The sequence below is a fragment of the Danio rerio genome, chromosome 21 (genome assembly GCF_052040795.2).
Source record: "Danio rerio strain M-AB ecotype USA chromosome 21, GRCz13ab, whole genome shotgun sequence".
In the NCBI taxonomy this organism is placed as follows: Eukaryota; Metazoa; Chordata; class Actinopteri; order Cypriniformes; family Danionidae; genus Danio; species Danio rerio.
Window position 1 is genome coordinate 21,105,690 of NC_141041.1, and position 12,196 is coordinate 21,117,885.

General features: G+C 35.2%; 1 protein-coding gene across 1 annotated transcript in view; it reads right to left on the bottom strand.

Moving 5' to 3' along the window:
- Window positions 1–856: 856 nt before the first annotated feature.
- mfhas1 (multifunctional ROCO family signaling regulator 1) overlaps window positions 857–12,196 on the bottom strand; it is a 38,513-nt gene continuing 27,173 nt past the window's right edge. Inside the window, exons 2-3 of the mRNA XM_087301072.1 lie at window positions 5,246–5,583; window positions 857–2,059 (exon numbers count right to left, since the gene is read on the bottom strand). Of these exons, the coding sequence (XP_087157198.1) occupies window positions 5,453–5,583 (131 nt within the window). The 3' untranslated portion in view covers window positions 857–2,059; window positions 5,246–5,452. The remainder of the gene's footprint in view (window positions 2,060–5,245; window positions 5,584–12,196) is intronic.

Sequence of the window (12,196 nt, forward strand, 5' to 3'; positions counted from 1 at the left end):
TATAGTAATACTTATGCAAAATTAAAGTTATTGCAGAAAAGAAAAAAAAAACTGCAATAGTGTGGAAACCAGCCTTTGTTTTTTTTTGTTGTGGTCCTACAATGAAAAAAAAAAATCATGTTTATGACTTAGACTTAAAACAGTTTGTGGCTTTGAATTGAGCACAGCAGCCATACACAGTAAACAACATGGGATACTAGTCACTGCCAATTAGCTCATGTATTGCAGCTGGATGCACCACCTGGTGGAGGGCGGGTGTATTACAGCCAAAGCGATAAACTGCTGCACTCAGTTTAAAACTAATGAATTCAGATCTTTTGTACATTTAGATAAATATCGATCCTTGGCGCCGTAGTTACGATAATGGTAAACAGCTGGAAATATCCCGATATATCGGCATATCAATATTTTGTCATCCCTAATATTTACTAAATATTTTTTAAGATTTTAACATTCAGCTTAAAGTAACATTTAAAGGCTTAACTAGGATATTTAATCAAGTTAGGTTAATTAGGGTAATTGTATAGCAATGGTTTGTTCTGTAGATAATCGAAAAAATATATTACTTAAGGGGATTAATAATATTGACCTTAAAATCGTTTGAAAAAATAAAACTGCTTTTATTCTAGCTAAAATAAAACAAATAAGACTTTCTCCAGAAGAAAAAACTATATATTACAGAAAATGCCCTGAACAGTTCTGTGCTCTGTTCATTATTTTGGAAATATCAACATCATTTTGGAAATATTTGAAAAAGAAAAAAAGGGCTAAAAATGTTTTGACTTCAACTATACGTCCTAGTATTTTTTATGTAAATTATTAAAGTTATTACCGAAAAAAAAAACAACAACTGTGCAACAGTGTGGAAACCAGCCTTTATATTTGGTGTTTTTGTGGTCCTACAATGAGAAAGAATATTATCTTCATGACTTATAAAACAGTTTGTGGCTTTGACATTGAGCACAGCAGCCATGCACAATGCACAGTAAACAACGTGGCATACTAGTGACAGCTTATTAGCTTACAAAAATAAAATATTATGTACAAAACTTTATCCGCTCTTCACAAAAAAACATTACACGTATTGCAGATTCTCCCCTCGCCAAATAGTAACATTGAAACAATGCACAATAGAAGTATGGATCAATTCTGTAAAAAAGTATTACTTGTTTATCCTGTGAACATTTCACACACATATGTACAATATGGACACTGCTTTTAAAGAACATTTCTAGTGAATTAAATACATGAAAACAAAGAACTTTACTGTTGAGCTGATTAGTGACATCCTTGGCTGAATTATTGGACTTTTACCATTTCTGTACATCTCTACATCAGTAATTCTGCATCAAAAACTGCATCTAACAGCAAAAATCTGAAGATGTGCAAGAAAGAATGTGACGATATTTTCTAGACGGTTGATATTTATGTTTACATGCTTGAAATGAAATCCCTCATGCTATGAAGTACACTTTGTTTCTGTATAAGCACTGAAGTGTGTGTGGGGGGGGTATAAAATTATGCATAGAAAGAAAGAACAGACAGAGAAATTGATAGACTGCATCTTTGGCGACACGGGTCACTAAAATCACTTGAAACGCCTCCTCTTTTTATCCCCCCCCAAAAAAGTGAGCTGAACACCAATAAATAGTTGTGTCCTTTCACATTCAATATGATTAAACCTCCCAAAAGGCTTGCGCTAGGTGCATTTACCCATTTATATGTCAATTAAAGATCCTTTTACATTTCAGAGGCATGCTTTTCAAGTATAATCTCACTCAAATCATCAATCTAACCTTGATAATCAAAGTCTGTCATATGTCTGAGGGAAATCTGTCCAGTATTGTCCATATTCAGTCCACCGAACCACTCCAGTTCACTCCAATGTATGCAATAATTGTGAGATTCCAGAACTTGCAGAAGACTGAACTGAAAGGCTTTGCAGGAAATCTCAGGATGACTGAAAAAGCTTCAGATGTACTTTGACATAAATAGGATGTCAGGGCAACAGTTTCTAATACTTTCAGTTCGTTGTTTGTTGGCAGTCAGAGCTGAACATCTGAAACAAAGAGAGAGAGAATGTTATTAATATGGGGTTGATGATTAAATTAGGGGATATTTTAGGGCTGCACGATGGCTTCAGCAATGACAGTACAAATGTGCGCATTCACAATAGTCACATCCCAAAATATGCAATGTAGGGTCAGCATTGTAGTTGACCGGGGAATAATAGAGTGAAATTGTATCATTTGCATGTGTTTTTAAAAGAATAGTTCTCCCAAAACTGAAGAAATTACTCACTATATACTCAATAATGGTTTCAAAATTTGTGAGCTTCTTTATTGTTGAGCACACACAAAATAAAAGATATTTGAAGAATGTTTGACTTTCTTCAGTTGGACACAAAAGAAGATATTTTGAAGAAAGTTGGAAACCTGTAACCATTGACTTCCACAGTAGAAAAACAAATGCTATAAAAGTCAATGGTGACCGATTTCTAGCTTTCTTCAAAATATCATCTTTTGTGTCCAATAGAAGGAAGTCAAATGGGTTTCAAACAAGTAAAAGTGGAGTAAGTGATGGCAGAATTTGTGGGTGAACTATCCCTTTAAAGCCTGTGATTAAATTATTTATAATATCATAAAGATATTTGATTATTACTTAAATACTGTATGACCTTAAAAACATGAGACTATTTTATTGTATTATATTTATCTATGCTTGTTATTTGTTTGTTATGCAGATGTATTCGCCATCCCAATCATCCTAAAATTAAGTCCTTCCAAAATAAACTATCAGTCATCTGGGGCCCGTTTCAATAAGGAGGTTCAACAAACTCTAAGTTTAAACTTGAACTCTGAGTTGACATGGTCTGAAAGGATAGCCAGTAGCCTGCCTGCATGGGGAAAGGGGTGGTTATTTTTGGAGTGGACCTTATTGTGGTTATAGGCCTCATTTAGGCTATTATTTAATTAAGAAAGATTTAAACACTGCATTTTATTGACATTTTTAAGCACTATTTTAGCTGAAATAGATTGTCGGATGGCCATCATAACCAAAAAAAGACCATTTAAAAATTCATGGATAAAAAAATAATAGCCAAAATAGTATTCAAATTCATTTTAATTTCGGTCTTTTTTGGTGCTTCACACATTTCCAGTGATAATTTTTTTTATTCCACTATTTAGGATAATAGTTGTAGAATGTTTACTCTATTAAACAATAATACAGTAGTGAAAGATGACTTCTCTTACAGCAGATTGTATGTTTTCTTGCACAGCTGGATGTTGAACTCATGAAAGATAATTGTTAGCATTGACCGAAACTGATAAGCTGAAGTCACACCAAAGCGATAGAAAATTCCACTTGGTCTAAAAACTTTTTTTGATGGGTTATTTTCACCATTTATGATGGCATAGCAGTCAAAATGGGACAAATTAACTCATGTATGGGACAAACTCTGGATCTTTGTCAGTGAGGAGTGAGTCTTTCGAACCACCCGCACCCCCCTGGCTAGGGGCCTGGGCTGACCTGCAATTGAACCTTGTTTGACATTGCAGAGCTACTGTAAATTTACCCACAATAATTGACACTCTGGAAAAGATTATTTTTATCACCAGATCGGCAGATTTTTTAAATCAAAAATCCATAATTAATTTAGATGCCCCCAGAAAATAAGACTAAATATAATATTTATATTATTACAAAATGTTATATTGATTTTAGATTTTTTTTAATAGTTGTACTTGAATACTTAATAAGAAAAGCATTTAGTGAAGTTTAAACAGCTTATGCTTTAAAACTAGAAAGGAAACTAAAAGAAACTCTGAGTTTACTAAAGAAAACCTTCTCCTGAGGTTAAGTGGCTAGGGTCAAAGAGTTAGTTACCATGATAAGTGACTCAAAGTATAAATGACGTTCCTTTTAGCAATGGGGTTGACTTACCCCACTTACTCAAATTTAACAAACCTCCCATTCTGAAAGAGAAAACTCAGGGTTTCTCTCAATTACAGTTTAACATCAGAGTTTTCACCTTTCTGAAAAGGACCCCTAGAGAAATTTTGAGTACATATGAATAGTTTAGGTGCCAAAATTTCATCTAAAATTAGTATTTTTCTCAGACAGTTGTGTGTAGTTACAGTAATTTTACACTTGATGCAAAGTTATTTATATTGCCTTTAAAGTGAAATAACTGAACATAAAGACAGAAGGCTGAGGAAAAACACCAATTTTAGAGGAAAAAGGCTGATGGCACACTGCAAAAAATGCTTTACTTACTTAGATTTGAACTTACTTACTTAGAAGACTTACTTAGTCTTATTTCAAGCCCAAATAGTTATAAACTCTTAAATCAAGAAGCATTTTCTAGACGAGCAAAAAAATATTGTCTTGTTTTAAGAAATAATATGTCAAAATGAAGTGAGTTTTTCCTTAAAACAAGCAAAATAATCTTGTTTTCCCTTTTGACATAAGATTATTTTTCTTGCCCCACTGGCAAATTATTTGGCTTGTTTTAAGGAAAAACTCACAAAATTTTGACATATTTTTTCTTAAAACAAGACTATATGTTTTGCTTGTCTAGAAAATGCTTCTTGATTTAAGTTTTTAGATATTTGAACTAGAAACAAGATTAAAAATCTAAGGTTTTTTGCAGTGCACTTGCATCTGAACTATTTATATATTACAATATTACAGAAAAACAAAATGTCAGAAAGTCTGAATTTTTCCCAGTATAATGCATTTATAATACACTGTAAAAGTGATTGACGTAGCTTTAAAAAAAAAAGCCAGTGAGTAAACCAGGGGTGTCCAAACTCGGAGGGCCGGTGTCCTGCAGATTTTAGCTCCAACTTGCCTCAACACACCTGAAGGATGTTAAAGCCTAGTAAGAGCTTGATTAGCTAGCCCAGGTGTCTGATTGGGGCTGGAACTAAACTTTGCAGGACACCAGCCCTCCAGGACTGAGTTTGGGTACCCCTGGCGTAAAGCCATTGCTTTTAATGCCATTAGTTGACAGCACTTAAAATCAGTAAACTCATTGCCTTAACTAAATAAATAAACTACATGCATCATTATAAAAAAAATTTAAACAACAAATCCAAGTTACAACTGGTTTACTCAAATTTTAAAGTAAAGTCAACTCATTTTTTATGTTTTTACAAACTCACCTTTTTTGTCTAGTAACTAATCGCCTTTTACAGTGTATAGTTCATCAGAAAATAAGTAGCTTAAAACAAAATCCTACCTATAGCAAGTATGTCCTGATGTAATGGCCAAGCTTCCATTGTGAACTTTCTTGGTGGAGCATCCAGTAGTCCATCAGAGCAGAGGTCAAACTTTTGCGCACACATACACATGTATATTTCTGTGTGTGTGCACATGTGTGATGTAATATAAAGGGGAAAGTGGTGCAGTGGTTTTTGGAGACAGGAAAGTGCAGTGAAGTCAAGAGTCATTTATGACTGGGGCTGATCACAGTCGGGGTTGGAGGGTAAACTAGCGCCACGTTGACCCGCTCGGAGCCGTTCTTAGGGCAGATGATCTCAGTGAGTCCCTCAGGTCGAGGCTGGCTTAACAGCTCTCCTGTAAATGTCCACAAAGAAATAAAATACGGTTTGTTTAATCCACACTGGTATGCATCAGATAATTTCACACGAAACAATAGAATGACTACAGAATCAATTACAGAATTAAAGAATCATTTGATGAATACTGCAATTATAAGCAAAACAAATGTGAAGTGTTACTTCAGAGTATCAGTTCATGATCTAAATTGATTTGAAGAAATGCAAAGACAATCTTCAAAACTGACTTGTAATCTTACTGACTGTTTATTATTACCAAACTGTGTGCTGCTTAATACTGAGTAAAATTGTTGGCTTGCAGAAGTAAAAATACCACTAATTTTCTCCATCAGGATATTTATTTTTTACAGTGTAATTAACTTCTTAAATCATTTAAATACTTTTTAAAAAATAAACTAAATATTAATCCGAATAAAAAAAATTTCAATAAAGGAAACAAAGTTAAAGTTTTATAATTATCCATATTTTTTATTCATCATCATATGATTGCTTTTTTCTTTCATTAGTGGTTTCATCTGGATGTTTTAAGCTTTTTTGAAGCAAATCCCTGCTAAAAACAAAAGCTAAAACCAGCAGTTTTAGCTGGTCGACCAGCCTGGTTTTAGAGGGGTTTGGGCTATTTCCAGGCTGTTTTTCAGCCATTTTCAGCCTGGTCTTAGCTGGTCAGGCTGGAAAATTACCAGCTGACTAGCCTAGTTTAAGCTGGACATAGCTGGTTTTGGCTGATCATCTTCCAGCCTGACCAACTAAGATTAGCCATTTCCAGTCAGTGAATGGGCTAAATCCACTTACATTGGAATACTGTTAGGAAGGAAGGGGTTAAAATTTGTTTCTTGTTTTACATGTAGAGCGCCACTCTGTTACCTTTAAGGACAAAATAATTTAGATGTGAATGAGAAGAAGCCAGTGCAGGAGGGCTGCTTGAATGTCTCTGTTCATTTTTGTTCTGGCTGTTTTTCACAGACAATATATCACTGAAATATGAATAAAGGTCGATGCAACAGACTAGTTACACAAATAAATTATTTTAAAAAATAAAGTAAAATAATGTAATATCTCATGATAGCAGGATGGTTGGTTCAATCTCCAAGGGGGGAAACTGTGGGGAAACATACGGTCTAATCCACTTTTGCACTCTTTTGCTGGAGCAAATGTTTGTTGTAGTTGTTTATATTTCAGGCAGGATTCCTGTTTATCACATATAATTCCCAAATGTATTTAAGTTTCCATGATCCTAGTAATTGAGCAAGTTTCCTCAAAAGAGTGCCTTTTAAAATCTACCACAAGATGGCGATGTTTATCAAGCATTTATCAACGCTTGAGCAAAACAGCTTGATGCCTACATTAATCGCCTTTTTAAAAACACAAGCGTTTAAAGGCTTAACATATGATATAGCTATATCATTTTAAACTCAACGAAGACTACCAGTTACCTTTAATACTCCTTTATGAATAACTGCGGTTATGAAGTAGACTATGACAGCTTGTTTTCAGAATCCAAAACCTGATTGTATTAAGGCTTAAAGTCTGTTTATGTCTATGGAACCAAAACAAACGTGTTCAGTCCACCCTACAAGGAGCCAGTATTGACAGGAGAGTCCCTCATGCCTATAAATAGAGAGCTGCAATGAAGGATTGGTGTCCTAGTCAGCAAGTCAATGTGCAAACAGCTACTTAAGGGGGATCAGAGCAACCGCAGGAAGATAAAGCATTACATCATGTGTCAGTCCAAAAGATTATAGACCACCGTCATCCCTAGGCTACTGCGCTTGCACGTGACTTTGAATTTTGCATAATTCACTTAAAATAAAATAAAAATTTAGGGGTGACATGTTGGTACAGTGGTTAGCGATGTCGCCTCACAGCAAGAAGGTCGCTGGTTGAAGCCTCGGCTGGGTCAGTCGGCATTTCTGTTTGGAGTTTGTATGTTCTCCCCGTGTACACATGGGTTTCCTCCAGGTGCTCCACCACAGTCCAAAGACATGTGGTATAGGTGAATTAAATAAGCTAAATTGGACGTAGTGTATGTGTTTGAATGCAAGAGTGAATGGGTGTTTCCCAGTGCTGGGTTGTGGCTGGAAGAGCATCTGCTGCGTTATAACATATGCTGGATAAGTAGGTGGTTCATTCCACTGTGTCAGATGAATAAAGGCACTAAGCCGAAAAGAAAATGAATGAATGAATAATTGGAACCAATTTATCGAGAAACTCAGTCGATTTTTGTTTATAACTCGTTTAAAAATGACTAGAAAACAAGTTATTAATCTAAAGAAATAAAAATAGGCAAATATTGCTATTAAAAGTCAAACTGTTTCTAAACTAAAATTGTGACTGAGCAAATGTCACAAAAGAAATTGAAACCATAAAGTATTCAGACACCTAAACTAGTCTTGAACTTGCGATAATATTACATGATTTTTGGAATTGACTGGATCTTCAGATCATTGTCATATGGATATTTCATGTTTTGTTTTTTTAATAAAAATTACAAGGGGCACAAAAAAAATTATGATTAACAAACACATTTGTGTGCAAGCATTATAAAACTATGACCACCTCAGTGAATAATGGGAGTCACCAACTGAAATGTTTGGAAACCCCTGCTTTAAACAGTGAATTTTTAGGAGAGTCTGTAGCTAAAGAGCACAATATTAATCATAACCTTAATACAAATGACATTCATACACATTACTAGTTCACATTGTTTTCAGAAACACTCTAAACCCTTTTTATTTTGGGGCCCCAGCAGAAACACTATAAATAACCTGATCCGTATTAATGTGGGAATAATGCATCAGCATTATAACATCAGGTTTGATCTGGTTTTAACACAAGACAAGCTTCTTAAAACACAAAGAATTTCACCCCAAGGCACTGAAGTAAAATGCGAAAACAATGTATGTCATAGTACCTTAACACTTAAAATAACTGCGTACATCATGGCCTGATGGGTACACCACTTACCCCATTAGGCCTATTGATTTTCTGTTCTCCTTCATTCTAAATAAAGAAGCAATCTCACTAGATTGAACAGAAGAGCAAACTAGAAATCCAAGGTTATTGTATGTGAGAATAGGGACGGTGTTGCTAATTCTCAAAGTATTCACTGTGGAGGCTTAATAGGAAATTAGTCATCAGTTGCTTTATGGGACTTATACAGAATAAAGGTGAGTTTTCCTGCTGATTCATGCATTAGTTATTATTATTACTTACTCCTTTAGTCTGGGTCACACTGTTGCTAGTATATGTTGCAAAATTACAGTCATTTCTGGGAGTTATTTCTTGACTTTTGCACTGAACTTGATTTCTAGCTGTACTTTTGCGTTTGTTCTTCTGCCAGACTCTCCATTTCTGCTTCACAGACTTTCTTTTTTGTTCTTGCTCTCTGAGGTGCATTATCAGGTCCTTAAAAGGTAAACTGCACTCCCCGGCCAAAGCTTCATGTCAATACCGCTGTACAAGCATCCACTGTTAGGCAGGCTTTCAGGTTTTATGGATAAAACACAAGAGCGCTGAACCGCAAGGAGCACTCGAGGTGTGTGTGGGGAACAATGACTTCTGCAGACCTGCACTTTTCTTTTCTGAAACCCAGCCTCAGAAACGTAAATGTGACTGGTGCAAATTCTGAAGTCTTTGTAGTAGTTGAAAGGACAAGTCTATGTAAAATATGTCAAAATTTAACAGAGAATATTGAGAAATGTCTCATCGTCGGACAAAGCACCCTTAATTTTTTCCTCATTTCAATGTGGAAGTAGAATATCTTCCAATTGTCAGTTTACACTTATTTATCAGAACACTTGAACATTTTGGAAATAGGCTCATTTTACAAGTCCCTTAGAAGTAAACAGTTCAGTTTTACAACTACTGAACCCATTCAGTCAATCTTACTTTTAAGACTTTTATCTTAGCTAAGCTTAGCATAAATCATTGAATCAAATTAGACCATTAGCATCTGCCACAGCAGCAAAGTTCCTTGATTAATGCCAGAATGAAAGTAGTTTTATATCAACATAGTAAATAGCAGCTTTTCATTTTCTGTCGGCCTCTTTACAAAACATAACTACAGAAGAGTCCAGCTTTAAAAAGGAAAATCATCAGAAACTCTTTTTATTCTATAAGCAAGATGCTAATGGTCCAATCTGATTCAATGATCTATGCTAAGCTAAACTAAAAGTGCTTCCGTCAGACCGAAGATAATCTGAATGGATTCAAAAATGGTAAAACTCAACTGTTTTTTTTTTTTTTTTGCTCTGATAGCCACAAAACGACACTGAAAGCTGTGGGTTTGTGCTTGATTAGAATCAATGCTGTAAAAAAACACTTTGCCTTCAGAAGATACTTGTGATTTCAGTCAGGCAATTTTAAATCTTGTCTGGCCAGTACACTTTCACAACACACCACATAAATGTACAAGAATTAGGTCAGTAGGCGATGAGCAGCTGGCCTTTTGTGTCTGTTCAAATGCATTCATCCCCATGAGCATCTACGCTATGAAAACAATCCCATCAAATGTGTTTTCCACCACCTCTAGAAGTGGTCCACAACCTTCAGAACCTGTATTCACACCTCTATTTAGCGTGGTCCACTTGTGGCAGGATCAAAAGTGCAATGAATAGCAGGGGAAACAGGTTGTAAATGATCAGCAGGAGTTCCTGTTCCTGATTAAGATAGTTAATATGTAACAAACACTGGTCAGTGCTGAGACAGCTACACTCAAAAAATGATTTTGCTCCTTGTTTAAACTACTTATTTAAAATGAGCTGAAACAACACAATATTTCATTTTATTTGGGACAACTTATTTGTTTTATGTTCAATCCACTTAAATTTGTTAAGTTAACTTAATCGATTATGTTGTGATGACATAAATTGTGTGAACCCTTGCATTTTGTACAGTGTAGGAAGCCTGGATGAAAAAAGGATGTAAAAAATCCAGATCTCCCATACCTCCGTGACCCCCAGACTCCCCTCAGAGCCATGACACTTACTCAACATGCTTTACAGCTCATATTTCATGGTTTGCTGTTTGTCTGTGATCAACATTGCTGACTTGAGAGAATTTAAAACACCAAACATCCGGGGTGACGGTGCTGCCATGATGTCAAGGTCAGATCAGGTGACACATTTCAGTCAACATTATTACATATTAATGAGACACAGTGTGCAGGATTCTACTTTCACTGCTCGAGAAGGAAAACACACATGCAAATGATTCGGTTTATCACCGAATCAAGCCGTAAAGCCAAACGACTAATTAAAAGAATACTGTGATCTGCATTTGGAGCTATTTTTATAGGAATCCCTAAACATGTAGAAAATATTCTTTGCTGATTTTAAGTTTTCTAATTATAAAGGAATTAAATTTTAACTTACAAAGCTGTTCATGGTTCTGCACCTGATTATATATGCGACCTGATATCAACCTCCACATCCTCTCCCAATCCTACGTTCTGCTTTGGGGCTCACCTTGTATCAGCCCCGTTGCAAACTTAGCAGCATGCATCATCATCAACAGCGAACATCATTTTTTGAGTAGATTCCTTTAGCCATCAACACAAACACTCACCTTAAGAATAACAGGTAACACACTCTCACCCTCCACCTTGAAATAAATACCACATAATCTTCCAACACTAAAATCCAGTTACACACCATTCACACAGTCATTATAAAGCGGTAAACCTGTCCCGCGCCTGGAGGCCGGGAGGACAAAAAAAGTGATCCTAGAGAGAATTAGTTACCAACACAATAAATCTCCAAACACTAAATCTATAAACAGAGCGCAGTTTAAACATCCTGTGCTCGCCGGGGCAGGAAGCAGCAGAGAGAATGAAACAATGAGAAATATCTCCATAACAAAGAGCACTGTTGCTACACTCCTGTCTAGCTTTGCCTTCACTCCTACAGTCTACTGTGCTCATATTGAAGATCTCGCATTCCAGACGAACATTCTTCAGCTTTTGTTGTCTGAGCACTGAAGTTTCTGTTAACAATGAGGCGGACACGAACTCTCAATAATCAAAATGATTTGACAAAAGTTCTGATCGTTGGGATTGTTAAAGGTAAAAAAGTTAATTTTTGCGTCAGATATACCAGTGTTTGGTTTTGTGAAGATTTTAAAACATGTTTTATGCTAAATTTGTGCACTGATTTAATTCAATTCTGGCTAATAAGTTCAATGGAGCGGATGATTTTTATTTTTTATTTTTTTGTTATGGCAGATAATAAATTGAGAATATTATAATTCTACACTATTTGGGTGAAATAAATTGTAAATAATGAATAGTGCTAAAAAGGATATTAATTTTGAGAATTGTCAAAGATTTCAATATTAAATTTGATTTCTTTATACATTAAAATGTCTAGTTTATTTTAATATGAAAAAAAATGTATGTATGTACAAACATACACACTACCTGACAAAAGTCTTGTCACCTATCCAAGTTTTAGGAACTACAAATATTAACTTGACTTCTAGTTGATCATTTGGTATCAGAAGGCCTCTAGATTATGCTGATTTTATCAAAATAAAATATGATCATACCATGATTTTTAATTATATAATTAGTAGAGTAAGATCTGACTTTGCTTAGACAAAAGTCTTGTCACTTA